We start from the raw sequence: 21,344 nt of genomic DNA, 5'->3' as shown, positions 1-21,344 counted from the left end.
GGCGATCCGATCAAAATTGCGACCTGTAGCGTGATTACAAGGCTTAGATGGACAGACGGACAGACGGGCTGACTGACGGACACACAGATCGACTCAGCTCGTCGAGACATTCATTTTGGTATATATAAGTATGGGTCTACGACCATTATTTCGATGCGTTACAAACTTTTTGGCCAAAACCAACTTATAATACCCTCCCCACATAGTGGTGTAGGGTATAAATAGTTGTTTTAAAATATTAAAACAGCAACAATGGGATTAAGCCAGACTATTTTGAAAAAACAAAATTATTTTATATTTTATAAAAAAATTAATTTTTGTGTTGTTTTTGTTGATCTTTGTACTCAGATTTCCTATTTAGTTTAGTTTGGCTCGAGGTCAGTAGAATGAAAAACCATTTTAATTTTGTTTTTATACCATTTTATTTTTCCAATATTTCGATCGGCATTGTCGATCATCATCAGGGATTATACTTTAAAAAACAAATAACATTGATTTTATAACTACTATAATTACTTTTATTTTTAACTTTTGCCTTTTTAGGGCGAAGGCCATTATTTGTGAGGTTTTTAATTAATTTAATTAATCGAGCTATATGACTTATTGAGATTACATTGAAAAATTGATATCTAGGAAGTCCTACACACACATCAACCGCAATGCGACGATCGTTTCGTTAACTGGTTAGGTTAACATCTTCAGGCATATGTTGTTATTGCTAGACAATTTTCGCCATTTGGAGCTCCTATTTATACATCCAAGATTGCAAATTTGCATTTGTGAATTTCAAATTGAAGCTTCTACGTTGGATATTTGCGCACAATTTTAGCGAAAAATGTTTAGCTTTTCAATCTGAGTTACAAAATCGACTTATAATAACGCATACAAGTAATTAAATCCATAACGAATATTTTTTTACGAAAAGTGAAAAATATGAAGCAGTTAACAAATCAAATAGTGACAAATTGCCAATGTCGACAGAAATAGAAAAGATACGTATTTTTTTACGGAAGTTCATTGAAATAATTCATTAGTCTGCTTTTGAAAGTCTGCTGAGAAACTGAATACGTTTTTATATTACGAGGCAAAGATTTCTTGCAAATACTTGTGGTAAAGAGATTTATTTCTAGAAGACGATAAGAAGTGGAATCAATTTAAAAAAGGAACGGAGGCATCGGATTTTAAGAAACCGATCAAATGAAAACCCTAAAAACCGAAGGGAAAACTGTGAATAATTATTTCTACAACGTCTGCCATACAGAATCTTAATATTTTCTTAAGCAGGATATAACTTTGTTTATATTATTCCCAGTATTACCTCAATACCGTAAATAATGTGAACAACAAATTTGTCGAAATAAATTTCTAATTGGATTTGGAGTTACAGTTAATAAAACATGGACCCAAAGACCCCATTTTTAATATTAGAAATTCTGTTCATATAAAAAAGAAAATTAGCTAAATCTTGGCAGCCTACGTCAAGTGGTTCGGCAGTTAAAGAGTTTTTACCCAAGATTTGGGTAAATACTCGAAATCGGGGTACCCTTATATGGGGGCTATTAGAAAACGTGGACCTATGTTGACAAATTTTTGCAAGAATATTTTCTACATATTGAGAACTCACTGTGCCAAATTTCAGTCAATATGATTGGCTAGTAGGTAAAAATACCTTAAATCGGGAGGTACGGTTATATGGGGGCTATATCAAAACATGGACCCAGAGACCCATTTTCAATACCAGATGTTCTCTTGATATAGGTAAGATTTGAGCCACATTTCGCCAGCCTACGTCAAGTGGTTCGGCAGTTAAAGAGTTTTTACCCAACACTTGCGTAAATAGTCGGGTATTTACCCACTTGTTTAAAGTATTTTAAAACTATCCATTTTGAAACGATTTCACAACCTAAACCCAGAAATAGGGTGTAAGATGTTGTATTGGCGATTTAATATAGTAAATGTCCAAATAAATACCCAGAAATGGGTATTTACCCGGTTAATACCATCTCTAGTAATTAAGAAAAATGTGAAAATTTCAAAAAAAAAAATTTGAAGCAGTGGCATCGAACCGTGCTCAGGCTGAAAATGTTCATGTATGTATGTCGCACGAAAACCCGTACGAAAGGAAAGCAGTCACTCACTTCCGCCTAAAAAGGCGTTCATATATATTCGCAAACTATCGTGCGACTGCCGTTACGTATCCTTTGCGAAATACTACTAATTTGAATGTACATTTGTACAACTATGTTCCATAAATGAGAGCCATATCAGAAATAAAAACAAAATCTACATATACAGTGTTGTGCATATCAAAAGCAACAAATCGAACTCTTTTAAAAAAATATATTTTTTTAATGTTGTTAAACACTTTTTTCCGTGTGGAGTTATTTTTTTCCTTTTCTCTCCCATCGGACGCCTCCCCAGGTGGTGGATAGGGGAACGCTCATCAGATATGGCGGGTACCGCAAAAATAAAATATGCGGGGCGAACCAAAAGAAAAAAGGAAAAAAGGCAGCGTCTGATCAACAGTTGGCGGCGGCAAACAGCGTCTGAACTCCAGGAGGAGCGGCTGAATATGTAGAAGGAAAACTATAAACCCTCCAGATGGCAAGGGGAACCCGCTGAAGTACCTCTCTCCCTAAAAACTATACAATTATCAATTATGAATGATGAAATAAATACACGGCCCTTAGTCTCCGGCAACACAAGGGTGCTAAGAATCCCCGGAGGTAAAAAACAACATTTAAGAATTGCTACATGGAATGTAAGGAGTCTCTATGAAGCAGGAAAACTAGCCAACACTATTATGGAAATGAACAGATTAAACATCGATATACTCGGAATAAGTGAGACCTGGTGGCCACAAAGCGGCGAATTTAGCTCCCAAAACATGAAAATATACTTCTCTGGCAACTCCAGCGAAAATCACAGAAACGGTGTCGGGATTATAGTAAAAAGTAACATAGCGCAATGCGTAAAGGGTTCTATCTTCAAATCGGATCGCACTATGCTACTTAAAATTAAATGTAAACCAATTGACATGAACATAATCCAAGTATACGCACCTACTGCGGACAAAGGTAATCATGAAATTGAAGCTTTTTACGAGGAAATTGAAGACTTACTAAGAATGACAAAGAGGCACGAAATTACAATAATTCAAGGCGATTTTAACGCTAAAATAGGAGCAGAAAAGTGCCAAGGCGTAACAGGAAACTATGGCCTAGGCGAAAGAAATGACAGGGGTGATAGACTAATTCAGTTCTGTCAAGAACATAAAATGATGGTAACAAACACAATGTTCTGCCTTCCCCCAAGACGACTATACACATGGAAATCGCCACAGGATAGAAGGGACAATATTGTGAGAAACCAAATAGATTTTATATTAATTAATGCCAGATTCGGATCCTCGGTTAAGAAATGCTCAACATATCCAGGCGCTGATGTTCCTTCAGATCACAATCTTCTGATGATGCAGTTGCGCACAAAAATTGTTGCAAATAGAAAAAAGAATATCCGTCGTAAACTCAATGTGGCAAAACTTGAAAATACCACCTTGAAAGCAAATCTTCGAGATAATATAAATCGAGAACTAAGAAATATAAATACTGAAAACATTGACGACTTGTGGAACGCACTAAGGACTACGCTCAAACCCCTAGCAGATAATACCCTCGGATACGGCAAAAAATCTACACAGAAGGAATGGATGACACAGGATATTCTCAACATGATGGAAGAGAGACGAAAACATAAAAACAAGAACTTTGAACTGTATTGGGAACTAAACAGGGAAATCCAAGTCGCTATACGCATGGCAAAAAACAATCATATAAATAAGCAATGTCAGGAGATTGAACGATTGAAAAGCCTTCACGACGACTTTAATCTCCATAAAAAGTTAAAAGAAATGGCTGGTGTATACCGCAAAACTCATTAAAAGTACTATATAATGATAATAATGATCCTGTGTTTGATACAGAAGAAAAGAAGACTATTTGGAGAGATTATATAAAACAAATTTTTACAGATGAAAATCGAACAACTCTTGAACAACGGACTCAACAATCTCTTACAGGAAATCCCATCAGTCGAAGAGAAGTTGAAACAGCAATAAATACTCTGAGAGATAGGAAAGCTTGTGGGCCTGACGATATTCCCTCGGAAATCCTTAAATTAATAGATGACGAAAACATCGCACTTTTAACAAAATTATTTAACCATGTATATGATACAGGTCGATACCCACAAGACTGGTTAAAATCTACATTTATTACCATTCCGAAAAAATGCAACGCAAAATATTGTAACGAACACAGACTTATAAGTCTCATGAGCCATGCCCTAAAAATTTTTCTACGGATAATTCACTCCAGAATATACTCAAAGTGCGAAAAAGCCATGGGAACATCACAGTTTGGATTTAAGGAAGGTATGGGGACCCGAGAAGCACTTTTTTCTATACAAACATTGGTCCAGAAATGTAAAAACGCACAAAAAGACGTATTTCTATGCTTCATAGATTACGAAAAAGCTTTTGATACAGTGTTACACGATAAGTTGATTGACATCCTCATCTCCATTGGCCTAGACCAGAAAGAAGCGCATTGTATCAAAAGTCTATATTGGCATCAAAGTGCACAAATAGAAGTGGACGGGGAAATGACAGATAAAATTGACATATCTAAGGGAGTGAGACAAGGGTGCATATTGTCACCTTTGCTATTCAATATCTATTCAGAAAAAAATTTTCATGAATCCATAAACAAAATCCCAATCGGCATTCATATAAATGGAACATTCCTGAACAACATAAGATACGCTGATGATACAACCTTACTGGCGCATAGCATATCTGGACTCCAGAACCTTGTGAATAAACTCGCAATACACAGCGAAAAATACGGTCTGAAAATTAACATCCGCAAAACCAAATTCATGGTTATAAGCAAGAAGAATGAACACAATAATACAACATTAAAAATTCATAATACCTATGTTGACAGAGTTAAAAGTTTCAAATACCTGGGAGTTACAATAACTGAACAGTGGCAGTCCTCGCAAGAAATAAGATGCAGAATTGAACAGGCCAGAGAAGCATTTTCAAAATATAAGAGAGTACTTACGAGTCATGACATTAATCTTGGAACAAAGATTCGTTTTATCAAAACATATGTCTGGTCAGTGTTATTATATGCAACGGAAGTATGGACAATTAAAAGTGCTGATATAAGAAGACTGGAAGCTTTTGAGATATGGATTTATAGGAGAGTACTCAAAATTCCCTGGACAGCCCATATGACAAATACCGATGTACTGAGAAGGATGCACTGCGAAAGAGAACTTATCTCAGTAATAAAAAGACGAAAGACTGCATACCTGGGGCATATAATGCGAAATCAAAAATATAAATTGCTACAAAATATAATCCACATAAAGATAGAAGGAAGACCTGTTAGAGGAAGAAAGGAGACAACATGGATGGATAATATTACAGAATGGACGGGCATCCGAGATACTACAACCCTATTATCAAAGGCTAGAGATAGAAATGCGTTTGCAGACATACTAAGCAATCTTTAAACAAATATTGTATATATACGTATTTATTAAAACAAATCTATTTATAATTGTATTGGTCGCTAACATTCGGAAAACGAATTGGCAAATAAAGAAGAAGAAACCCTTTTTGTTTGCATATTTTATGTTTATTTGTACTCAATAGTGGAGAGAGTGCTACTGATACGCTATTTTTATGGTTTAAAGAAGATTCTAATTACAACAACAATAATACTGATCGAAGGTAGGAAATGCGGAATGCAAAACAAAAGCAACATGTTTGTTTTTGTAGAAATAGAGTACAATAAGTTAAACGGGACTTTTTATGCAAATTTTTGGTTCTCATACATTTAAGGAGGAATTTAGAAGAATAAGCGTTAGTTTTAAGTCAACCCTGTTGATATCGGCTTTAGGTTAACAATGGCTCGTGACAAATATTGTAATTCTTTCAAATTACAAGTAATTTCTGAATATGAAAATGGAATTTCACAAAGTTCTGTATCAAAAAAGTTTCAAATTAACCGTTCAATTGTTTGTCGACTAATAAAAAAGTATAATACAACAAAAAGTGTGAAAACTGTACATGGTGGTGGAAGGCCTCGCAAGACAACCGCGCGGGAAGACCGACAAATTTGCGGATATTTAAAAAGAAATCCATTTGCATCCTCGCAAGAAGTTGTAACGGCTCTTAGATTAAATGTACACAACTGTACAATTCGCAGGCGAGCTTTGGAAAACAATTCAAAAAGTTACAGACCTGCTGTAAAACCATTGTTGACTGCTGCACATAGACTTAAAAGGTGGATATGAAGATTTTTTTCAAAAATAGCATATTATGTAATACGAAACTGTAATTTCTTTATTTTTAGGCTTAATTTTGCACGATCCCACCTGAATTGGACGATTGACAAGTGGAAAACTGTTTTGTTCAGCGATGAGTCAAAGTCCAATATGATCAATTCTGACGGAATGTGTACTGTACGGAGACTACCACATACACGCTTGGAAGCGCGGAACTGTAAAATAAATTTTAAGCATGGGGGTGGCAGTATAATGGTTTGGACGTGTTTTTCGTACGGTGGAGTAGGCCCTTTTCACAGAATTGATGGAGTTATGGATCGCTTCAAGTATAAAGACATCCTTGAAACTCATATGCTTCCACATGCAGAATGGAATATTCCGCTTCGGTGGGTCTTCCAACACGATAACGACCCGAAACACACTTCAAAAATCGTTAAAGATTTTCTAAACGATAAAGGTTTTCAAGTTCTGGATTGGCCTTCTCAATCACCGGATTTAAACCCTATAGAAAATCTGTTCGCAATTTTGAAAAGACGTGTTTCGGGCCAACGGTTTTCGAATAAGAATATGCTATTTGAAGCACTAAAATATAATTGGGAACAGATTCCTCATGATATAATAACCAACCTTATTGAGTCTATGCCCAAAAGATGCGCAGCGGTTATAAAAAATAAGGGGTCCTATACAAAATATTGAAATGTTGCTTTTGTTTTGCAAACAGCGAAATCGTTATTTTTTAAAAAAAGTTTTTTTTTTCATATAAAATGTACACATAAACTTGAATGTTTTTTATTTTAATATAGTACATAGAAAAAGCTATCGAATACTGAAATATACTTTGTTACTATTATAAACTTTAAAAAAATACAGCAGGTTTTTTCAAAATACGGCTTTTGTTGCTTTTGATATGCACAACACTGTACATACAAACATTGGAATGTGTGTGATTTGTTTTGTTTGAGAAAATAAAATGTGTCGGTATTTTGAATTATTTTATTTAATTGATTTCTTCAAAATAATGAATGAAGCCGTCTTTAAAACGTGTCTATAAAATTTTTATTTTGTTTCAAGAATGTGTTGCATACATTTATTTTAAGATTTTCGGCGTTATTCGCGAGTTTACATTCTACTCGACAGCTACAAAGCAAGTGAGTGATTTTGGCATTCTCTTTCTATAAAAGACAGTCCTTTCGAAATACATAAACCCAAATTTACATGGATCAGTGTACGTTTACGTATTATTTCGTATGACTAGTCGGTCGCAAAGATTTCCACTTCGAAGGTGTTTACATGAACAGAAAATAATTTTTTTTCCACTTCGGAAGCGCAAGAAACTTTTCGGTGCACATGGGGGTAACCCAGGGGGTTAACCAATGTAGATCAAGAAATAAATCGGTAGAAACAGCATTTTGAAACCATCAGTAACATTTTTGAAAAAAAAACTGTGTTCAAAGCGATCAAAATATGGAAACAGATCAAGACGACACGCGGACACTCCCAACATAGCTGAAATTGCAACAGCGATAAACAAACTCAAAAAGAACAAGGCTCCAGGAGAAGACGGTATACCACCAGAACTGTTGCAAGTGGATGCTACGCTATCAGCAACAATTATACACCCGCATATTCTAGAAGCATGGGAAAACGAAACACTAAAAGAGAAGTGGACGAAAGGTCCTATAATAAAGTTACACATATAATAAAGTTTTGAAAGTCTGCTGAGAAACTGAATACGTTTTTATATTACGAGGCAAAGATTTCTTGCAAATACTTGTGGTAAAGAGATTTATTTCTAGAAGACGATAAGAAGTGGAATCAATTTAAAAAAGGAACAGAGGCATCGGATTTTAAGAAACCGATCAAATGAAAACCCTAAAAACCGAAGGGAAAACTGTGAATAATTATTTCTACAACGTCTGCCATACAGAATTTTAATATTTTCTTAAGCAGGATATAACTTTGTTTATATTATTCCCAGCAGGGACGTACGCAGGGGGGGGGGGGCACGGGGGGCCCGGGCCCCCCCCGAAATGGTTTGGTCAAACAAAATTTTTTAAGCTACTGTTACTAGTTATTATATTTTTTTCTCATACAAATTTTTGTATATTTGAAGATTTCAAATTAAAACTTATATTTTCTTAAGTTTCTGAACAGAAAATGTACATCATTAACAAGTTTTGTAAGAAAATATTTAATTTTTTTTTGTAAGCTGTTTTTGAGAGAAACTTCCAATAAAATCTGAATTACTTCTTCAGTCATATCATACCACTATCAAAAGCTAATTCCTTAATGAATATACCCCATGTCTATTATTTATTCGAACTGTATAGAGCTCTCGAGGCTTAAAACTCATCCGGTTATAACAAAAATAACGAGTTCAGTATTATGGGAATGGAAATATATAAAAAAATCTATTGAATAAAATGTATGAAGGGTCTGTACTTCGTGGACTACATATTGAAAGCCAATTAGAAATTTGTTTTACTGCCATCGCCAAAATTTTGTTATTCTGTTTTAGACAAATTTGCTGCTAAACAGTATGAGAAAATAATGAAGACAAATGAATATTTGTGCGTCACTTGATTTTTACTTATCATTACCGAAGTATAATTGTAACCTCAGACTTTAAATTACGAGATTATATACACTAGGATTGTATAGATTTCATCAAAATAATGATTTAAGACTTCACATATGTTTGGACGATATTCGTTTCAGCCAAGATGGAAGTACTTACCACCGTTCGTCCGTCTGTATCTCTGTTTGTCTGGCAGGTTGGAACTCATGATAACTCTCGGTCCAAGTTATGGATCTCGTAATGTTTTGTCCAAATTAAATTTAAGTCATATCGGTACCTCCGCCATAAAAGTTAAAAAATGTTCACTAAAATGGTCGAAGGGACTAACCGATTTGGTCTAAAATCGAACCTAATATGGTTCGCAAGATTACTTCCAAAAGTACATCAAGGTCCAAGAGAATATGTTTGGACAACATCATCAGGTCTCTTATACAATTCTAACATAACTGCAGTTTAAAGACTGTTCGATGATTCTTTGGACATTTTGTAGTCTTGTTTACAGCGATATCCTACTTTTCGTGGACAAGTTTATGCTTCCTGACAAAGCTCTAAATACTACGGTGGCCAACTAAAAAGCTTATGGGCGCGGTAACTATCGAGAGGCGTGTCTCTCAAATAATTATTAGTGAATAATTATGTGGGGTTCAATAAGGATCGATTGTTATTTGTCAAAACTATATAGAACTAAGCCCATCAAAGTGTTTGTCATCGAGTCCAAAAACTTCTAACCGTACAATTAAGAAAACAAATTATAACGCTTCTTTTGTAACATAAAATTAAAAGTAAAAAAGTATCAGAATCTATCTCTTTCGGTAAATAACACTGTGCAACATTTTTAAGGTAATCTTGTGCAAAGAATTTGAAGTGAGGATTTTTTGAAAGTACAGACCCAAAGTACAAAAGCCCTAGTTCCGTTTTGTTGAGTCAGATACAGCTTGGATTTTATGGCCCAATCTAAACATTGTTAAATATCGACTTTTTAAACAACTCGGGGCTATATCTCTGAAACCAATGACCTTTGCAGCAAATTTGTAGATAAGGGCCAAAATAAAATATTTGGAGAAATGAAAAAAATACATTTTATAATATATCTAAAAATTCCATAATTCATGTATTCATTTCGCACCATATCTCCAAAACTGTTAAATTTTTCTTAATGTTTTCATTTGGAAACATATCAACGACAGCCGATATTAGGCTAAGATCATCGAAATAGTGAAAATCTTGCTATAGCAAAGACAACGGCAATTCTTTGTTGTTGTAAAATTCTGCGATAAACCATAACGTGGACCTGTATGATTAAAAACTTCAATATACTTCAATAAATTTTACATGGCGACATTACCGAACATGGCCCGATATTGTCTATTTTCAATTCTAAATATCCTACTCTGTAAATATTTAAAATTGTATCCTTAGTCCCAATTTACATTAAAAGATTTTTCTTGCGGCAATTTTTCTCGTTCTCTTTTAAACTTGCCTCTTGCGTTTATACAGGCAATTTTGTTTCTGCAAGTTTTGTTTTCATAACAATGAAAATAATGTCAAAAGCGAAAAATATAAAAGGAATTGCCTGAAAATTGCCGGTACGAGCAATTTTTTTTCCACTTCCATACCCCTTACGTGTCTCTCCTACAAACTGAGACTTGCCGCAAGTAAACTCGCCTAATGGAAATTCTTTCTATTGAATTTATATACTTTGTACCATTATTTCATATAAAATATGGAATAGAATATAGAATAGAATATGTGCCAAAATTTCCAGTCCATCGGACAAAAATTTACCGAGATATGAGCTTTCGAAGGGAAACATTTATTGTGTTATGTATGTAGCATAGAAACTAAAAACGTATTTCCTCGAAGTGGCACTTTATATGTTTTTGTGGGACTATTGTACACATAAATCATGTGCTTAACCGAGAGAGTCAAAAAAAAACTGCTGACGGAGTCAGAAATAATATCAATTTTGTACGGTATTTTGTTTTTGTTAAAATCGAAATTTTGATTTTAACTGTTCAAAATTTTTAAAAATTGTTTTTTTTTAATTCCTTTTCGTAATGATCCCACATAAATATATGCTGATCGGTTTATTCTTTTTCAAACTACAGTGGGTACCGCAAACTGCTTTAGTAAAAACAATGCTTTATAAGCGGACAATTGAATGTAAAATTTTCAAAAAAAAAACCAAAAAAAAAAACCAGTAAGGAAAGGATCAAGGTCGGGCGGGGCCGACTATATAATACCCTACACCACTGTGAATATGTAAAATATAAATCGGAGCTATATCCAGATCTTAACCGATTTTGATATGATTTGGCACATTTATTTCCAGACCGAATTCAGTCACACATTCCAAATATCATTGAAATCGGACTTATATATCGTGTTTGGAGCTGACAATACACGAAATCGGCCGAAAATATATATGGGTGCTATATCCAAATCTGCACCGATTTCGATATAATTTGGCACATTTATTTCTAGACTGAATTCGGTCACACATTCCAAATTTCATCGAAATCGGAAATATATAGCGTGTTTGGTACAGAAAATACGTGAAATCGGCCGAAAATATATATGGGAGCTATATCCAAATCTGAACCGATTTCGATATAATTTGACTTAATTTAAGTGGCGAAATTTCGTGGCCACTGGGAACCACATATGCAAAATTTCAGCTAGTTCAAGCAAAAAATGTGGCTAAGATCCCTAAAATACCTTAAATCGGGAGGTATCGTTATATGGGGACTATACCGAACCGTGGACCTATCTTGGCAGTTTTTAGTGGAGCAATTTCGCGGCCATTGAGAACCTCAAATGTAAAATTTCAGCTAGTTTGGGCAAAAAATGTGGCTAAGATCCATAAAATACTTTAAATCGGGAGGTATCGTTATATGGGGACTATACCGAACCGTAGACCTATCTTGACAATTTTTAGTGGAGCAATTTCGCGCCCATTGGGAACCTCAAATGTAAAATTTCAGCTGGTTTGGGCAACAAATGCGGCTAAGATCCTAAAAATACCTTAAATCGGGAGGTACCGTTATATGGGGGCTATACCAAAACTTGGACCGATATAGCCCATCTTCGAACTTGATCTTCCGACGGCTAAAAAAATGGTATTCCCCAATTTTCAGCGAAATCGGTCAACAAATGCGACCTGTATGTTGCGAACGGACGGACGGACGGACGGACATGTATAAATCGACTCAAAAAGTGATTCTATGTATATCCCTAGAAGGAACTATGGGTCTATCTCGCTTCCTTTTGTATGTTACATACAAATGCACTAACACATAATACCCCTTACCACATAGTGGTGTAGGGTATAAATAGAAGGTAACTTAAGGTTTAATAGATTTTTTTTTAAAAAATGCATGAAAATGGTTTTTCTCATGCTTATAAGTGGCCATAACCCCTTAAAATAGCTTTACGTAACGCTACACAATATTTGAATTTTTCATGATTTTTGGTCAAGTTGTGCCCCCCCCCGAAATGAAATCCTGCGTACGTCCCTGATTCCCAGTATTACCTCAATACCGTAAATAATGTGAACAACAAATTTGTCGAAATAAATTTCTAATTGGATTTGGAGTTACAGTTAATAAAACATGGACCCAAAGACCCCATTTTTAATATTAGAAATTCTGTTCATATAAAAAAGAAAATTAGCTAAATCTTGGCAGCCTACGTCAAGTGGTTCGGCAGTTAAAGAGTTTTTACCCAAGATTTGGGTAAATACTCGAAATCGGGGTACCCTTATATGGGGGCTATTAGAAAACGTGGACCTATGTTGACAAATTTTTGCAAGGATATTTTCTACATATTGAGAACTCACTGTGCCAAATTTCAGTCAATATGATTGTAAAATGTGGCTAGTAGGTAAAAATACCTTAAATCGGGAGGTACGGTTATATGGGGGCTATATCAAAACATGGACCCAGAGACCCAGATGTTCTCTTGATATAGGTAAGATTTGAGCCACATTTCACCAGCCTACGTCAAGTGGTTCGGCAGTTAAAGAGTTTTTACCCAACACTTGGGTAAATAGTCGGGTATTTACCCACTTGTTTATAGTATTTTAAAACTATCCATTTCGAAACGATTTCACAACCTAAACCCAGAAATAGGGTGTAAGATGTTGTATTGGCGATTTAATATAGTAAATGTCCAAATAAATACCCAGAAATGGGTATTTACCCGGTTAATACCATCTCTAGTAATTAAGAAAAATGTGAAAATTTCAAAAAAAAAAATTGAAGCAGTGGCATCGAACCGTGCTCAGGCTGAAAATGTTCATGTATGTATGTCGCACGAAAACCCGTACGAAAGGAAAGCAGTCACTCACTTCCGCCTAAAAAGGCGTTCATATATATTCGCAAACTATCGTGCGACTGCCGTTACGTATCCTATGCGAAATACTACTAATTTGAATGTACATTTGTACAACTATGTTCCATAAATGAGAGCCATATCAGAAATAAAAACAAAATCTACATATACATACAAACATTGGAATGTGTGTGATTTGTTTTGTTTGAGAAAATAAAATGTGTCGGTATTTTGAATTATTTTATTTAATTGATTTCTTCAAAATAATGAATGAAGCCGTCTTTAAACCGTGTCTATAAAATTTTTATTTTGTTTCAAGAATGTGTTGCATACATTTATTTTAAGATTTTCGGTGTTATTCGCGAGTTTACATTCTACTCGACAGCTACAAAGCAAGTGAGTGATTTTGGCATTCTCTTTCTATAAAAGACAGTCCTTTCGAAATACATAAACCCAAATTTACATGGATCAGTGTACGTTTACGTGTTATTTCGTATGACTAGTCGGTCGCAAAGATTTCCGCTTCGAAGGTGTTTACATGAACAGAAAATAATTTTTTTTCCACTTCGGAAGCGCAAGAAACTTTTCGGTGCACATGGGGGTAACCCAGGGGGTTAACCAATGTAGATCAAGAAATAAATCGGTAGAAACAGCATTTTGAAACAATCAGTAACATTTTTGAAAAAAACTGTGTTCAAAGCGATCAAAATATGGAAACAGATCAAGACGACACGCGGACACTCCCAACATAGCTGAAATTGCAACAGCGATAAACAAACTCAAAAAGAACAAGGCTCCAGGAGAAGACGGTATACCACCAGAACTGTTGCAAGTGGATGCTACGCTATCAGCAACAATTATACACCCGCATATTCTAGAAGCATGGGAAAACGAAACACTAAAAGAGAAGTGGACGAAAGGTTCTATAATAAAGTTACACAGAAAAGACGACCTAAAGATTTGCGATAATTGGCGCGGAATAACTAACTAGTTGAAACAAGGATTTGGTAATGGATAAAATCTGCTCCAAGAAGATATGAATATTTTGGACTTGATTATGCAGACGACATTTGGCTCATATCGCACAAATTCAACATGCAAAACAAATTAAATGTCCTCGTTGTTCACGCTAAAGAAGTTGGTCTAGAAATTCATATAAAAAAGACACAAGCAATGCGTATTAATAACACATCGGGCAGCCATCTAAAAATATATAGCCAGCCATTAGAGTATGTCAATTAATGTTGTTACCTTGTGTGTTTTATGAATACGGAAGGAGGAATAGAAGATGATGTAAACTATAGGCTAAACAAAGGTAGATCCGTATTTGGTCGACTGAATAAAACATGAAAATCGTACCAAATATCATATTCAACGTGTGCGTTAAAACAATATTACTCTACGTAAGTAAAACTTGGCCACTTTCAACCGCAGTAACACAAAGTTTTCATAAATAAATGTCTGCGTATAATCTGCTGAGTATTTTGGCCGAATAAAATATCAAATACAGAGCTGTGGAATAAAACAAATGAAGAATACATTAGGAGTCAAATCACCACGAGAAAATGGAAATGGATTGGACACACGCTACGAAAAGGTTCCAGAAGACCAGGTCGCCCCAGAAATACACGAAATTTTATTTGGGAATGAAAAAATATTTTCACATTGACAATAAAATAAAATTCAAAAGTCAAAGCATTCTTGATTGATATAAAATAATGGTATAACGAGCTAGGTCAATACTTGCATATTATTTCTTGTTTTTCAATGTGATCCTTCACAAAATGAACTTGGGTGTTAATGTGTTTTGTTCTATTGCTGAGTTTTTCTTCCATGACGAGCACCTTTGATGGTCTTCAAGTATTGTTGTTGGTAATCCTTGGCTTATTCGCATATCGCTTAATAAACGTCTAATCCATATGGCATCTTTGCATGAACCAATAATTATAAAAAATGATAAAAAAATAAGTGTTCTTCTCATACATACATAATTACTGTGTCATCAATACGGAAATTCTTATTATCTGTTGTGTCTGGTAGCAGAATTAAAACACGCGTTGTATTATAAAAGAGACTACATTTATTAAAATACAAATAAAGACAAAGATATGACAGAAACAATCGTGTTGAACGTTAGACGGGTAAGCGCTTACTGTAACAATAATATATGACAGAGATATGATGAAAACATGTGATCTCAAAGACATAGAAAAACAATGATGCAAATAAACAAACACGCTAATAAGTGACGTGGTCTTGGAATCTTCCTGGCATTCTTCTAGATCTGCTCGAACGTCTGATACGTGGCGTCTCTGGTGGTTGGTATCCGGATTCGGCTTGAGGTTCGGATTCGGGACGTACGCTAGGCTGTGAATAGTTGGAGAATGATGTTGTGAACTGGTCCCGGCTTGAGGTTGTGTATGGGTGGTGATTTGCGGATGTGGCTCGGCCATATCTTGGCGGTGCTATAGATTCCAATGCATTATGATTTTTTCTATGATAGGTTTCTTTTGGGGTGGAACTTCTTTGCGAACCGTAGGCGAATCTTGATGGTAAACATTCGACTTATATAATTGATTTATGTGTCGCTTAAGAACGTAGTTGTTGTCAAGTTTGATTTTATAATGGAGATTCCCGAGCTTTTTCAATACGTTGCCAAATTTCCATATGGGTATACCTTTATCGTACCAACGTACTTGAACCCTTTCCCCCACGCGTAGACTTCGAACTTTGTGTTTCATCGTAGATTTTTCCAATTTAACAAGTCGAATTTTATCAATTTTTATACGTAAATCGCGGCCTAGATATGCGTTTACGGGGCTTAGGCCATTTGAAAGTGGTGTTGCTCTGTACCTTGTAACGATTTATTGCACTTTAAGTCGTAATGATGCCTTTTCATTTTCCTTCGCTTTAAGTTTCCTTTTTAATGTCTGAATATGTCTTTCTGCTAGGCTATTGGTAGCTTGGTGCCCTGGTGCTATAAATTTTTGAATAATGGTATTATTTTCACAAAAATGTTTAAATATGGTGCTTTGGAATATTGTCGCATTATCAGACACTATAACTTGAAGAAGGCCGTGTGCTGCAAATATGCTTTGTAACAAATTTAGTGTAATCTCTGAAGTTGGAGCTTGTTTACTTACTCTGATTTCAGGCCATTTGGATTTAGCGTCAACTAACACAAGGAAATTTTTTTTTTATTTTTTTCTTTTATTCGTAATAACAATTTACATATGTACAAGGTGCCCCGCGCCATTAAAGGCTTTTTTGGGGCAAGTTGGCAAAAAACTTTAAACTCTATACATTTTTAATAGATATTATTCAGATAAATACTTATTTCTTCGCAAAATAATAAAATATAATATTTATTTTATAAAGGTATTGAGAGAACAACTACAAGAGAAGCATTTCTATGTCATTAGTATGTTGCTTTTTTATTCTTATAAAATCGAAATTCTTTCAGCATCCTTAATCGCATTCGGTAACTGATTATACTCGGAACACCCAATATATTCTATACGTTGTTTCTAGTCTACAGCGCTTTACGTTTAGATTTCTGTTGTTTCTGGTATTGAAAACCGATTGATTTCTGGGGAATTCGATACAAACATGATTTATATTGTGTACCGCTTTGTACATGTATGTATACAATTGTAGCTTCCATAAACCAAACACAGGTAAAATATTTTTACATATGTCCGAATATAATGAAAATCAGTTGGCAACCCTGTTCGCTGTAGTGTTAAATTTTTGTGTGATCTGTGCATTTTTAAAAAAAAATTCAATTTTTAATTAAATTAGCGTGTATACGTTATCAAAAGTTTATTAAAATTATTAAATAACTTATTGTCTAAATATTGTGCTAATTGGTGAAGTGTTATTAATTACATTTGTGCTAATAAGCTGCTTTTTTGTGTTGAATTTGTCTAATTGGCTATTTCGTTTTGTGCATATATTCTGTTACATTAGCTTATTGTGTTGTTGTAACAGCTTGGTTATCATATCAAAACAGAGTTGCCAAAGATTGCTTTTTTTTTTAATTAAAGGATTAAGAAATTCAGCTACAAAATCTCCAAAAAATTTTAACTTATTAGTAAACTGAAATATAGTTAACATGGTCTGTTCATACGAAATATGTAATATTCGTGATGATAGTGAAGTTTGTGTTACATGTTGGTTTTGTTTAGATCAATGGCATTGTAAGTGTGCTCGTATGAGAGTAATAGTTACTGACATAATTAAAGAAAATGATGGAATTCGTTGGTGCTGTCCCAATTGTAGAAAAATCTCTGCTGACTTTTACAATTTTGCAAAGAATCTACATTCCGAACTAGTTTCAATTAAAGGGGAACTTTCCATAATTTGTTCCCGTTTTGATAAAGTTTCAAATTTGTTTAGCAAATATCCGGATTTGGACGAATTTGCATCGTCACCATCGGTTATCGGGCAGAAACGCAAAAGGTCGACGAAAAAGAGTACAGGTAAAACTGTTTCTAGTCGTAAACCTAGTGTTTCTCGGGATACTGTAGTACAATCGGATCCAGTTAATATTTCTGATACAACTGAATCTGGTCGTGCTCAGTTATACGCCAATGTTGTGTTGGATAAGCCTTTGGAAGTAAGCAAGCAGTTAAAGGAGGTTGTAGCAACTCCTGAGTTAATGAGTACTGGTGGTGCTAGTCTTGAAAAGACCTCACAATCTGCTCAAGGTATTCAGGAGTTGGCAACATCCTTGCCTGTTGTCTCTTCAAGGGGCTCTTCTGCCAATGTAGGCCATACCCAACAACCTGTGCAAAGATCATTATCTATGCCTCCAGCTATGAAAATGGTATTTGCGTCAAGGTTCCCTCCCGAAACGACGGCTGACGAAATTTATGATTATATAAGATCAAGTATTCAAGGAGATTACTTTCTTAAATGTTACAAGCTTCGTTCAGCATTTTCGGAAAGTAGATCTTCTTTCAGGATTGTTACTAATCAGTCAATATTTAATCAAATTATATCGAGAGAATTTTGGCCTGTAAATGCTTTTATAAAAGAATTTGTGGAAAGAAACGACAAGTTAGCACATTTGCCTCCGCGAACAGCTACAGTTTCAAAAAACTAAAAAATTCTATTTCTATATGCTATCAGAATGTAAGGGGTTTAAATACAAAATTAACTCGCTTATATACTGATAGCTTCGGTTTTAATTATGATGCAATTGTTTTATCTGAAACTTGGTTAAAAAAAGCTGTATTAAATAGTGAAGTTTTATGTCCGAAATATCAAATATTCAGAAATGATCGTGTTGCTAAAAAAGGTGGTGGAGTCCTTATTGCAGTTGACTCCTCTTATTCCACTAATTTAATTGAAATAAATAATATTCCTGATATTGAATTTTTAAGTATATCCATTGAACTAGGCAATTTTAAATTATTTATAACTTGTTCCTATATTCCTCCTTCTTCTCAACTTGACATATATAAAAAACATATATCCGCAATCAGTTCAATCGTTGGAAATATGAATGAAACCGATCGGATTTTGGTTCTGGGCGATTTTAATATGCCCTCTGTTAAATGGCTCTTATTACCAGATTCTGAAGCTCTAACACCACTAACATCCCGGGCGAATGCTAATCAAGATACATTCGAAATTGTTAGTCGATTTTGTGACCTCAATCTTCATCAAATAAACGATATACTGAATAGTTACGATAGAATCCTTGATTTAGCATTTGTAAATGTTACTCAATATTTTGAAATAATTAGAATTCCACCAATTTCTATTCCTGAAGATATTCATCATCCCTCATTATGTATAACCATGACCCATAATCATTCCTTTGGGGAAAATCAGTCCAAAGTGTTAAAAACTGTCCTTAATTATAAAAAAACAGATTTTGGGAAACTCAATTCTCTTATTTCTTCTGTTAACTGGACATCGGTATGTCTTTGCAGCAGTGATATTGATCTTGATATTAAAATTAACAAATTCTATGAGATCATAAATAAATTTATGCTTGAATGTATTCCAACTATTAAAGTCACAAATTCTTATAAATTTCCATGGATTACTCCTGAGTTATCAACTATAAAAAATTCCAAAAATAAACTTTTTCGTAAATATAAAAAGTCAGGTTCTTCAATTGACTACGCCAATTATTCTGTAGCTAGGTCTAAGTATACGCTAGAATCTCGTAGATCATATAATGAGTACCTTAACAAGATTAAAGAAAATTTTAAGTCCAATCCTAAGTCCTTCTATGACTTTGTTAATTTAAAAAGAAAAACACCTTCTAAACCCTCTTTATTGAAATTCAATAATCAAGAATTTACTAAAAACACAGATATTGCTGAATGTTTTGCAGAATTTTTTGCTACAACTTATTCAAATGCATCTTGCCAAATTAGAGATACATATCCTTATAAATTATCTCAGATTGATGAAATTTACATGCCTTTCTTACAATACCAAGACGTTTCCAAAAGTCTGCGATGTTTAAAACCCATTAAAAGTCCAGGTCCCGATGGAATACCTAGTTTAATTCTGAAGCATTGTTCAGTTGCATTGTCAACCCCTTTAACTCTATTGTTTAACTATTCCCTTAAATTCGGTCATTTCCCCGCAATATGGAAAAAGTCTTATATTGTACCTTTACATAAGTCAGGCAGTCTGACTAATGTATCCAATTATAGAGGAATTGCAAAATTAAGTGCAATTCCTAAATTGTTCGAAAAATTAATTACTTCTGTAATTTCCCATAAAATTCAACCCATGCTAAGTCCATATCAGCATGGTTTTCGTAGTGGTCTTTCGACCGTAACAAACCTTATAGAATTCACATCGAATGTAATAAAAGGATTTGTTCGGCATAATCAAACTGACACAATATATACAGACTTCAGCAAAGCATTTGATAGGGTTAACCATAGGCTTTTGTTGTATAAATTAGATTATATGGGCTTTAATACTAATTTAGTAAGATGGATATCTTCTTATTTACAAAATAGATCACAAACAGTTTTGTTTGATGGATGTGTCTCAAAATCGATTGACGTGCCATCGGGTGTTCCGCAAGGAAGTCACCTCGGACCGGTTCTCTTTCTTTTATTTATAAATGACTTGCCAAACTCAATAATGCATTCTAGATTGCTAATGTACGCTGATGATGTCAAGCTATTCATTACTCATAAATCGGAAAAGCAAGCTGATCTTCTCCAGAGTGATTTAAATAGCCTTTTTCAATGGTGTAAAATCAACTGTATGGACTTAAATTTAAAAAAATGTAAACATATGTGTTTTTCCAGATCTTCTTCTTTAATAAGGCAATACAATATTAACGGTTCTCAATTATTAACTGTAGCATCATTTGTTGATCTTGGCCTTTTGATGGATCGAAAATTAAAATTTAATAATCATGTAATTTCTATTGTTAATAAAGCGCATGGAGTTTTAGGATTTATAAAAAGATGGGCCAAAGAATTTTCAGATCCCTATATAACAAAACAACTATTTACGTCACTTGTAAGACCTATATTAGAATATGGTTCTGTTGTATGGGACCCTCAATACGCAGTGTATTCTGATAAAATTGAATCAGTGCAGAAACAATTTTTACTTTTTGCACTGAGAGGTTTACATTGGAATAGCGATTTTGTCTTGCCTTCATATACAAGCAGGTTAAAATTAATTCGATTACCTACATTAAAAAGTAGACGCACAATGTTAAACACTATGATGGTGCATAAAATTTTAATGGGTAATATTCCCTCGGATTTCTTAATATCATCTATTAGAATAAATGTTCCTTGTAGAACAATTAGAAACTATCAACCCTTATTTAGAGATTTCCACCGCACGAATTACTCTATGGGAGATCCTATTAACAAAATGTGTGTAGATTTTAATTCCATGTATTGTAATGTAGACTTTGGCATGAGCCTTGACCTTATAAAATCTAACATAATTTTATTTTTAAATGAATAGTATATAAAAATGTATTAGTAAATAACTAACTAGCTGATGAAGTAAATTCTGTAGCTGGTTTTCAATTTCCCTCTCATACCCCATCATGATGCGGATCATGGTG

The 21,344-nt window shown here is 34.3% G+C and overlaps 2 protein-coding genes across 3 annotated transcripts in view; one reads left to right on the top strand and one right to left on the bottom strand.

Moving 5' to 3' along the window:
* LOC141386956 (uncharacterized) overlaps positions 1-21,344 on the bottom strand; it is a 276,857-nt gene that overhangs the window by 53,364 nt on the left and 202,149 nt on the right. The gene's annotated exons all lie outside the window — the stretch shown is intronic.
* Positions 16,466-19,490, top strand: LOC141386957 (uncharacterized). The gene is made up of 2 exons (XM_073955872.1): positions 16,466-17,139; positions 17,317-19,490. Exon 2 carries the CDS (start codon positions 17,385-17,387, stop codon positions 18,375-18,377), a length of 993 nt encoding a protein of 330 aa, XP_073811973.1. The 5' UTR covers positions 16,466-17,139; positions 17,317-17,384; the 3' UTR covers positions 18,378-19,490.

The sequence above is a fragment of the Musca autumnalis genome, unplaced genomic scaffold, assembly GCF_047663935.1.
Source record: "Musca autumnalis isolate F117 unplaced genomic scaffold, ASM4766393v1 scaffold_5, whole genome shotgun sequence".
Classification (NCBI taxonomy): domain Eukaryota; kingdom Metazoa; phylum Arthropoda; class Insecta; order Diptera; family Muscidae; genus Musca; species Musca autumnalis.
Note: the sequence above shows the minus strand (reverse complement) of the source record. Positions and strands in the feature narration are given on the sequence as shown.